General features: G+C 29.2%; 1 protein-coding gene across 2 annotated transcripts in view; it reads left to right on the forward strand.

Annotated features, from left to right (window-relative positions):
* Positions 1–12194, forward strand: part of LOC110022658 (COP9 signalosome complex subunit 7) — a 128580-nt gene that overhangs the window by 95149 nt on the left and 21237 nt on the right. For both annotated transcript variants that reach the window (XM_020721719.1, XM_020721718.1), the window contains exons 5-6: positions 6852–6896; positions 6988–7058. In XM_020721719.1, the coding sequence (XP_020577378.1) occupies positions 6852–6896; positions 6988–7058 (116 nt within the window). The remainder of the gene's footprint in view (positions 1–6851; positions 6897–6987; positions 7059–12194) is intronic.

Raw genomic sequence — 12194 nt, forward strand, 5'->3', positions numbered from 1 at the left:
CATTCTTACATATATATATATATATATATAGATTTTGTGTGTGTGTCTGTATTATTGAAAATAGAGTACATGAACATGCATTGGATATATCATTATAATATCATATCTTTAAAAAAAAATAGTAATTACAAATTAAATAAATATAAATTAAATTTATATCATGATTATTTATTTCAATTACTCATAAAATAAGCAATATATTTGATTTATTAAATACCTTTAATTTAATTCTTGAAGAAAAACAGCATAACCTTTCATATCAATAGTTTGAAGTTGTGAAAATTGGTTCATCAAAAAACGAAAAAAGAAAAATAGAGTAGAAGGGACAAAATAAAATTAGGATTAAGTCGTATGTAATATTTTTTTAAAATAGAGTAGAAGAGGTGGCTTAATTATATTTTAAATTTTAAATTTATTTATCTAAATCTGCGTTTCAGACACGTTTCCATTATATACTTTTTAATTTCTCTTAATTAAACGTTCAAATGACATGTACGTCGTGGTGGCACATATGAGTGCCCTACTTGTTCCACATTACGTGCTTCATTAATATATAGTGTCAGCACATCATAGGCAACAAACATGATTTATAAGAATTTGTTGAAATATGGAATTTCAATAATCTTTTTTTGTTTATTTGAAATCATGTCTAACCATCCACATTATACCGAAGACATGAGAGCTATTTAATGTGGTGTGATGCTTTTAAGCCATGCATCAAAACCTGAATGTCATGAGCGTTCTAGAGGTGCTTAAATTCTTATAAATGGTGGCTGACTTTATACTCGTATAGGTGATCCATCAGGTGTGTCATGCACCTTGATAAACACACCATTCTGTCTGAACTATGGATTTTTTTAAGGTAAACTCAAACTTATGACTGCAACTTCACACTATCCAACACCAGAATGGGAGACTCAAATAATTATTTTAAATTTATAAGCTAGTATACTAAGCTAATTGGTGATTTGTTCTAACTCATATGAACTTATTTCACGGGATTACACTAATTTAGGTTGTGTTCCTATTATTATCAATCTTTTGTTTGCAGGCATAAATCCAGTCCCCATCAAATTATGATGAACTTGGTTTGTCCCAGCTGGTTTAGTTTGAGGATCCGCCATATTCATCTTTTTCATAACACAATCTAGGATTATTATCCCGTTCATTTACATTTTACTGTTACTTCACAATATTATGTCTTAGGTATATATATATATGCTGCTATGGCTTTGCATCTTGTCAATGTTGATGTAAACAGAAGATAATTGATCTTAACCATAATGAAATATGGACCAAATGATTTCTAACCCATTCTACCTCTCCATCCATTTTCTAAATATCTAAGCAACACTGTTTTTATCAGATATAGTAAATAGACACTCTCAAGTTTTACAGCCAAATTTTCTTTTCTAGGATTTAGTAAAAGAACCTTAGCTTAAAACTCACATTTTAAGATATGTTAAATTGGGTAACTGATTTTAGTAAAGTTCATTTAACATTTGGTTAATTTTCTTAAAAAATGTTCTCTTTTGGATATGGTTTGCTGATAGAAAATAGTTCCTTTCTGCACAACACCCACAAATATGACTCGCTTTTGTGACATCATTCATTTTATTTTTGTGCTTGAATACACTGCACATTGGTTGGAAACCAAGTGAAGAATTCTAAGGTGCCGAAAATAAAACTTCTATTTATCCTTTGTTACTCCATTTGATTTAAGCAAATAACATGGTGTGAATTTAAGGAATTTTAATATTATTATCTGCTTTAATTGGAACTAGACCACTTAATTTTCACATCCATTTTATTCTTAACCTCACCTTTATTTTTCATGAATTTCAACTACGTTTTATCTTCATATCTGTGAGTATCAATTAAATTCATCAATAAAGGTATCGGCATCCCTAGACATGAATTTTACTATCACCTAAATCAAACTATTAAATCTGGCATGTTTGGCATTTTCTAAGGCTGAAATAAGATATCCTTCCTAATTCCTTGCTCTTTCATTTTTTTTAATGGAAGAAAATTAACATTTTCATAATCTTCAATTCCATGAATCCAGACTGTTGAACATAAGAAGATTTTTTATTCATTGAATGAAAGCTGTTTAACTTTTAACCTTAAATTCTGTAAGACATTACACTTAAAAATCTTAAAAGTGCCCAAGCCATTGTTGCAAAGTGCTCTTTTTCCACAAATAAGCTGTTTTTTGTTAATGCAACCTTATAAGTCTCAAACATAATTTTTAACAAAACTTCTCCTGGAATTGAGATTGAATTAAAATTATCTAATTTAAGGAACATGTAACACATCCATAAGGTAAGGGCTTTTCTTAAAGTTAGCATGAGGTTAGTCTTTCCCGTTTTAACAACATATGTGGGCCTTGAATCTCCTATGAAGACTTGTATTTCTCCTGCTATAAGTGAAAGAGGTGAAGTAGTTCGCATCGGCTCAAATTGTCTATGTTGCTCTAGATTCAATCTCCCTTTCTATTTCTTCCATTAGGTTCCATTTAGTGATCAAAGCAACTATTTTATCTTCAATTTCTAGCAAGTTCTTCTTTGAATTTGGCATAACTTTTACTGAGCTTGTATTGTCAAGCACAATGAGTTGATTTATCTTATTTATTATTATTTATTTATTTATTGCCTTAAAATGTTTGTTCCTTGTTTTTGCATGGTAAGAATTCTTGATATTTCTTGAATTGTTATCACTCCATTCTACAAAATTAGCCTTTGAAGTAAAGTTATGTGCCTTCTTTTGTTTCTCCTTTTACTTGTTGTCTCTAATATCTTGTTGCCCTTTTATTATCATCCCATTCTTGTGTTCTTTATTATTAATTTGGTAATTTTTCCACTAGTGCAGTTGTCACAACCCGGCCTTAGAATTTAGTGTTAACCAAGGTGAGAACGGATGGCCAAATGGTGAAAGTAAATATTTTTAAATAGTAACATTAGTTCATAATAACATTCAACTATGAAAGAGTCACTAATCCATACTACATAAACAAACATCCTCTAACAACACACTTTAAATCATCCCGTTTGATACTCTGTAGAATAAGTAATATAATAAAAATGACAGCATAAAATTTAATAGTCTGTTAACTATTTTCAAGAGTTTATCTTCTTCTATAGATAAAGTTTGTCCTATCAGTCATATCTGTTTAACGGAGTTTTTCATGAAAGAACAATTAAGTAATAGGTTAAGTTTACAAAATTTTAGTAGATAATTACTGTGTTAGTGTACATCAAATTTTTTTATGCTTAATGAATATTCAAAGAAATACGTTGATCAATATATTAAGCAAACTTTACTTTTTTTAAATAAAAAAATTTATTTCAGCATAATAATACAATGTATCTTCATTCTCTTAATTAATTTAATTTTTCATTTTTTTCTTTTAAAAACATCATATGAGTACCTTAATAAATTTGTACCAATTAAGTTAGTTTTATTATTCTTTTATTATTTTATATAAATAATGGTACAATCATTATCATTTCTTTTACTATTTCAGCATGATAATCGATTGCATTTTCATTTTCTTAATTAATTTCATTTTTCATTTTTTTCTTTAAAAAACATCATAGGAGCACTGTAATAAATTTGCATCAATTAAGGTACATCTTTTATAATTTTTTTTTATCATTTTATACCAAAAATTGTACCATCATTATCATTTCTTTTAGTATTTTGTACTAATATAGGTACAACCATTATCATTTTCTTTATAATTTTGTACTAATAAAAGTACAATCATTATTTCTTTATTCATTTTGTACTAAGGGTATAACCATTAATATAGTTTTTTTAACATGTCCGAGTACAATAATGTCTTCCGCTAGTATTATTAAGAATTGACTCCTATTAGCCAATGTTTTCAAAGCACAAAACACAATACAATGTGCAAAATTTTTTTTTTTGTTTCAATTGCAAAGTGCAGAGCGAAGCAGCTCTTTTATCAACCAAACGCTAATAGCTTATACAAAACTATTAATGTATAACTTGATGCAAATATTAAGGTTAAACCTGCAAATTAAAATTGCAAATAATTTGTTATAGTTTGTTGAAATAATTTAAAACATAAAAATTGCAAAATAAATCTTCAAATTAACTTCAACATATCTCAGAGGCAAAGTAGGCGTCACACGATTTTCTTCATTTTGCTTTTGAAGCGCGCTTCAAACCACGCTTTAAAAATATTATGATAAGGGCTTAATTGTATATCTTTCATTTAATTTATATTTAATTTCTTTTAAATCAATAAAACTATTTATTTTACATTTTGTGCAATGCAAAAGATGAAGCAATGATTTTATTTTTTCCGTTATTTATTTCAATCATAGAAATACTTGATCTTTTTTTTAGAGCACAAATACCTTTAAATAAAAGAAAATAAATTTAAAGCAAATAATACAAGAATGACTTAAATTAATGTTTAGGATACTTCTTTATAAGCTTATTATTTCACTTTATTTTTTTTAATATCATTTATATTAATTAAAAGTGTGCTCGCATGCGCGCGCACACACACACAAAATAAATTAAATAAATTTAATGATTGTACAAAAAATATAAGTTAAATGAAAGATAAATGAGTAAGTTTATCAGGATTCACTCTCTTATTGGTACAAAATGTTTAAAAATTGATAATGGTTGTACCTTTCTTGGTACAAAATGATCGATAAATGATAATGGTTTTACATTTGTTGATAAAAAATGGTAAAAGAAATTGTAAATGTGTATTTTTATTGGTAAAATTTTTCACGGCACTTCTGAGATGACTTAAAGGAAAAAATGAAAAAGAAAATGTAAAGTTTACTTGATAGATTGATTGTATCTTTCTTGGTACAAAATGATAGGTAAAATTGTAATGGTTATATATTTGTGGGTAAAAAACTATAAAAGAAATGATAAATGTTGTATTTTTATTGTCATAAATTTTTTCCCATACTCCTAAGATGACTTGAAGGAAAATAAATAAAAAATGTAATTGATTAAGATAATTAAATAAATATTTTTATAAAAAAAATGTAAAGTTTATTTGATAGATTGATCAAATTCTTTGTTTGAGCATTCATGTTAGACATATGTATAAAAAAATTAGTGCATAATAAAGTTGTAGTTATTTACTAAATTGTTATAAACTTATCTTATTATTTAATTGTTCTTTCAAAAAGTAGTTATGCTATATTGATATAACTGATAGGAGGGAACTTATTTATAGGAGAACAAAAATTGTTAGAAATAGATAGTAGACGGTTGAATTTTATATTTGAATTATATGTTTTGTTACTTTTATTGTATATTGCTTGTTTTACTGTATCGATTTGGATGATTTTATGTATTTTTTTAAGTGTGTTTACTTGCATATTGTGGATTGGTGATTCTTTTATAGTTGATGATATTGTTGACTAATGTTACTATTTAAAATATTTATTGTCATTGTCTGAATATTCATTCTTACATTATTTCTCCAAGTTTTTGGGTCGAGCAGTGACAAAAGTGGTATTAGATAGGAGATGAACTGTTGAAAATCGGTAGTAGATTGTTTTGTTTATATGTTTTGTCACTTTCATTGTGTTATTGTATCAAGTTGAAAAATTTTATGTATTTTGTTGGTTGATGTGTGTTTATGTCTTGTGGAAAAGTGATTCTTTTATAGTTGAATGTTATTGTGGATTGTTGTAATTGATTAGAAATATTACTTTCACCGTATGTTCTTGTCTTGATTAACTCCAAGCTCCCCGAACGGGTCGGACATCAGTTGCAACAAAAGGTTTCAGGATATTGGTATCCTAATTTAAAAGTTTGCCTATGAGAAGATGAAATTTCTATACTTGAGAAGATATCCTTTTAGCATAGCCATTTGAACTTCTAGGAAATTTCCTTCCACACATTTTCTTTGGTCCAGCATTTTCAAGAGCGTTTAACTTTTTGAAGATATTTCCTATATCAGTAGCTGGTTAAACATCTAATACACATTAAAAGGCTCAGTGGAAAGTGTATTCAAAATACAGTTTTATAAATTTTCTCACTAGTCCACTCTTTTAAAATCTCTCATATTTTTAATCAAATTTAGCTATTTTGATGATGAACTTATTCTTGGTCTGCCATTTATTAAAATTGTCCAGAGAACTATTCTATTTCAGTAACATTGGGCATGAGCTTAGCTGTAAACATAACAAATTCATATTCTGCTTTTTTAGTTTTTGATAAGTATTACTCATATGTTATGTTATTGTTATTTAAAGAGTTCAAGTTGAAAAAACCTAAGTGTGCCTCAAGATATGTGAAACACTGTCCATGAAGATGGGAGTTCCATTCCTTTGAGTGAAACTTGCACCATAACATGTCTCAGTTGTCCATCTTTCACGATTCAAAAGGCTCTCTACATGAAATTTATTGATCATGCGTCAGAAAAGGAACAATTTTTATTTTGTGGTGCTCCGGAAAATGAATATGTGAAGGTTTACTGTTTTTTTGAGATTGATTAATAATTCATTTTGAAGGGGGTAGTTATAAACATGAAAAAGATGCAATGAGTTAGAATGACCGGCAAGTCTTGAAACTGGGCTTGATCCAACTCCTGCAAATGTTTGTCCCATGGTCTGGTCTATCCTACGCCCTTTATAAAGATCAGGCATCTCTATTTCAAAGATGAAGTGGCTCCAAAATGTTATTTTAATTTTTGAAAACAAATGATTTTGTTTAAAAACCTATGAAAATATAATTATATACCATGCCGTCTTTCTATACTGATATGTACCTTGTAATTTATATTCATTTTTTATGATAACTAAATGTTATTAAATTTTCCTTATACTGTGATGTTCGTGCAGGGAATTGTTAGAGGAAAACTCGATCAGTTGCGCAGATGTTTTGAGGTTTGAATCTTCTACAAAATTTCTCTTGTAGCCATATTTGTCATTACAACTACCTAAGATAGTTTATTTTTTATTCATTTTATCGGAACAGGTTCAATTTGCTGCTGGCAGGGATTTGAGACCAGAACAAGTAACCAGCATGATACAAACACTAGCTCACTGGTATTTCTACTCTTAAGTTTCCCTTTCTTAGTTTTTCTCACAGTATAAGTTTAGTAATTGGAAGTGCTTTCTATTTAATTTTTTTTTTCTTTGTCTCTATGTTTTTTGCATTATTAAATGATATTCATCATCATTATCACCATAAGCCCTATTCAGATTATTTAGGGTCAGTTTTATGACTTAGTAACTGTTCATTCTTCTTAAATGCTACTTGTTGAATGAAGTTTTTTTTTTGTGGGATTTTTTTTTTTTTTACAATTTCAGTTCATGTAACCTTTGATCTACCATTTATATTTTCTTAGGAACTTTAATTTAAATGGCTTTTGTAAGTATGTTATAAAGTATATAAAGTTATGAACTCAATACTACTACTTGAAGCAATCTTATTATAATTGGAAATTCTTTAGTCACTCTGCAACTGTTAATGTTGATGCGTAGTCTCATATATCTCTTTAATGACTTCAATGTAATTTTGACACGCATGTTTAATGTGCTTCAAAACAACTTTTGCGATACTCAATCATGTGCTTTTTTAAGATGGATATAAACCAAATGACAATCTTTTTTATGCCATCTAAATTTTTTTCATTAATTATTGTTTCTATGATATTTTCTGATATGAGATGCTTTTTCGATACTGGCATCCTCTTAGGTCTTGTTTGGTGCGGCAATTTTGGTGCAATGCGGTTTGAAACTGCTTTCTCGTGGGGGGTTTGGAAACAATTGTGTGGCTGCTTCGGGGCTAAATCGGGTGTAAACTTGGGCTGCGTGTAACACCCTCTGCGTTTCTTGTTTCGTTTTTCTCCTCACTGCCCTTTGTGTCTTTGCCCTAGATTCTTTGTTTCTTTGTCATTGCTCCTTCGCGTCCCTGCTGCCTATCTCGAGTCGTCTCTCTCTCATCTCCGCTGCTCTTCCCTTCCTCTCTCAGGGTATCCTCTATCATAATTTTTGCAATTTATGATTGATTTGGAATTCGTGGCTTTCTCAATGCGTTCTATCGTTTTATCACATGTGAAATTGATATTAAGCTATCAAAATGATGGGATTATGGATTTTGGTATCCGATACCCTTCTTTTTGTTGTTTGTGCTCCTTGCTCTACTCGGTTTGTGATTTTACGACATTTTGTGACTTGTTTTTTCTGTTCCTGGCCCCTAAAATGAATGAATCTTAAATTTGAGGGCCCTGGAATGGTTGGAATTGTAATTTGTGACATCTCACATTCAATTTTTGGGGCATCTGTGGTTTTTGAGGATGGGAATGTCCTTCTGGTATATGGTCTCTCTATTTTTTGTTTTGATCGGTTTGGGTGGTTTGCCCTCTTTCTCGGATGTGTAGTTTTGATGCAAAACAAAATAAAAACAATTTTTTGGCCTTGGGAAATTGATAGAGTAGAGGCATTGAATTGGGCTTAGGGTTATGAAAAATTGTTCAATGGTTTTGTGGATGCTTTTAGAGGAATACTTTTGTTATTAACAACACTATGATATAGAAGCAGAAAGATCATTTGTTCAGAAACAGCTGCAGCACAGCTGTTTCACAAATACAAAAAACAAATAAATAGTCAGCTGCTGCATAGCAGCTTTCTGTCATAGCTGCTGCGCGACAACTGCCCCAACCAGACCCTTGATCTTCGAAATTTCATTGAAAAAGATTATTAACCAAGTCATTATAATATTTGTCATCTCTATCTCACATGGACTTAAAAATTTACCTTTATGCATATTCTCATAGCTGACGTCGCTTCTTTTACTGGATCAAATTGTAATGAGCATCACTATTTTGCTCTTTATGCTTTTCCATATTAATTTCTTCTATGAAATTCCCATTCAATAATTTCTCAAAGTAATTATTTTATATTTCCTTCATGTTTTTGTCCTTAATTAAGATTATATTTGCTTTGTTTCTAATCCTTCTCATATTTTTAAATCCTTTATCTCTCACCTTTGCTTCTCTCTCTCTCTCTCTCTATCCCTCTGTGCGTGCGGATGCATATTGGGGCGTGAGTACGTGCGGGGCTGCGTGTGTGTGTGCGTCCGTGCGTTCACGTCTGTCTATCTATATGTATCCTATTTTAACTTTCTTTTAATTATTATTAGCCTTAATGATGGAGATGTGCAAGTTTTCCCTCAACATAAACCTTGAGCAAATAAATAAATGCCTGAGCATTGAGCAAATAAATAAATTCCTGAGCAAATTTTTATTATCTAGTAGTTAATTTGTAATTGCAATTTGCAGTTATTTGGACATGATATATGATATTGGCCTTTGAGAATGGTATTTTTTTTTTCTATCTTCTATTATCGGATTGGTTTATATGGTCTGAGGTGGGATTAGATTAGTGTGGTTTGTGCTTGATCTTAAAGTTTAAATTCTACATTTCAGTATCTATTCTCTGTTTTTATTTTTTATTTTTTTGAACATGGGTTATTTACATTTGTGAAAAGTTTCATGCTTAATGTTAAGTTAGGGTTTTCTAAGTTATGGTTCAATTGCTTTCTGTTTCAGCGCACCGTTTGTCCCTTTTCTTTTAATCGCACATCTTTAGGATGATTTCACAAGAGAAACCCGTGCCGCTGAATAATAATTATAGTCTTCATTATTATAATAATAGTAATAGTCTGTTGATGATATTATAGTCTTCATTATTGCTATTTTTACTTCTACATGATTTTTATTTGATGCTTACGATGGAATCAAAGTTTGAATTTTAAGATTATCTTTAATTGAATTGTGTTAAACTTGTGCTAATCATATTTACTAACCAAGAGATGAGAAATCTATAGATAGATGGTTTGAGGTATATAATGATTTAATTTATTTTTTTTTCATTTTAGTTTTTTTATCTTATGTGTGCATGTTTGATCTCTGATTTCTTTTAGTACGTGGTATAAATTGCGACAACCCAATTTTGAGACAAGTTATCATTTTCTTATTTTGGCATGAAACCTGTTTGGCACTATAGATATATATATAGATATTATATTACTGTGCTTAAATTGATTAACTAAAATTCTGATTGTAGTGAAGAAATTGTTTTTGCTCATTCATTTAACTTGTTCTAATTTTCTTAGATTTATTATCATTTGGATTCTAATTTTTTGTGTTTTGTTTGTATCCAAAAAAAGTAAGCTTTTGTGTATTTAATGGTCATTCCTGATTTACTCAATGAATTCTTAAATTTTTATATGATTTACATTGATTGCATTATTCTTGTTGCATTTTAAAACTTAAACTGAAAATTGTACTACATCACTTATTGGTATTTCATATTTATTACCTTTTAAAGGAATATCTTGTACCTTCAGGTCTACTTTTATGTGCATGACAGTTTTGACTCTCTCATGGCTTCTGGGGAAATCATTTTAATAGAATTAGCTATTTTATTCCACATCATGCTTGAATTACCTAAATAATTTTTACTTTGTCTCTTTTAACAACCTTATTTTGGAAGATTAATAATTTCTCACTTTTTAAAATTTTCTTCGTATCCTTAGACTAATTAGTGATTTTATTTCCTTTTTTTTGTGCTGGTGGGGAGCATTGTGGTACTAAAGATTTTTTTTTAATTCAGTTAAGTATTTGATATAAGACATTCTATAAGTTGGTGTAGTAATAAAATAAGAAAATATTTATAATCATGTAAATAAATATAGATTTAAAAATAGGTTCTAATTTTTTTCATGATTTGAATTCATGGAATTTTGATTTTTTTCTATGCTTTAAGTTCTTGCTATCTTGATTTTTTTTTCTTTTCATGAATATTTGAGATAAAATTGTGGGTTCCTATAATAAGAAGATCCATAACTCTCTCAATTTGCTGAATAATTATCTTCTATCACTAGCTTGCTAATAATCTTCTGAAGTTATGTTTTTAGTTTCTTTGTGAAGGCACCAGTCAAATGATCCCTTGTAGAGATATATAATATACAACTTTAATTTTTATCTATTTAATATACAACTTTAATTTTGATTTTCATCATAGAATTAGATGGAGAAAATTAAAAGACACATAAAATTATTTTTATGAGTAAAATTCAAGATTCCAAAATTTGGGATATTCATGAAGAAGCAAATGTTATGTGGGATAAAATAACAAACAATATTAAACAAGTAGCAAAAAATGTGCTTGGAGAATCAAAAGAAAAAATTTTTATAAATAAAAATAGTTGGTGGTGGAATAATAATGTGCAAAAAAAAATAAAATATAAGAAGTTATGTTATAAAAATTGGTTTAAATGTAAAAGTTTATAGAACTGAGAAAAATATTAAACGGCCCGCGGGGAGTCTAAAAGAACAATTTATGACGCTAAAAATTCTGCTTTTAATGATCTTTATAATGGATTAGATACTAAGGAGGGTGAAAAATATATGTATAAACTAGCCAAACAAAAAAAAAAGAAAAGTAAAGATTTAACTCAAGTAAAGTGTATTAAAGATGAAAATAAAAAAGTACTTTTCTTAGAAAAAAATATTCAACATAGGTGAGTGAGTTACTTTGATAAACTTTTTAATGAAGGTTATGAAAATACGATCGCCCTTAGTGATTTTAATATCGTGAATAATAATAAAACGTTTTACTTTTTGCTGTCGCATTAGTAAAAAAGAAACCAATGGTGGAAAGTCTGTAGGATCTGATGTTGACCTCATTTTTGAGGTCATTTCTTTTTCCTTAAGGTTTTAGGATCTAGCTCTAGGAGTTCCTATTGACTATCTTAGAAAACTAGAATTGAGACCCACCCTTTTAGAAATTCTAACCACTTCCTATTTTTCTTTGATGTCTAACATTTATGGCATAAGACCATCGTCGTATGAACGAGCGGTTATGAACTATTTTGTGAAGACTCAAGGGAAAAGTTCCTAATAGGATTCCAAGCCCTAGGAAAACATCATCACGAGTTTTTCGTCACATACACACACCAAATGCACAAAATTCACAAAATTGCACGAAATCGGACTTCCATTAAGCCCAGAGGACGGGTGAAACCTTCCCCGGATGACCTCCGACGATAAATTGGACTGCACCAACGCGTCCGGGTCACCAATTTTAGCTAGGAATGACACCCATTTTGCTAGGGCTTCGCACATGGATAAATCACATGAAATTTGATATCTATATATATATATATATATATAT

The sequence above is a fragment of the Phalaenopsis equestris genome, unplaced genomic scaffold (assembly GCF_001263595.1).
Source record: "Phalaenopsis equestris unplaced genomic scaffold, ASM126359v1 Scaffold000202, whole genome shotgun sequence".
Lineage (NCBI taxonomy): Eukaryota > Viridiplantae > Streptophyta > Magnoliopsida > Asparagales > Orchidaceae > Phalaenopsis > Phalaenopsis equestris.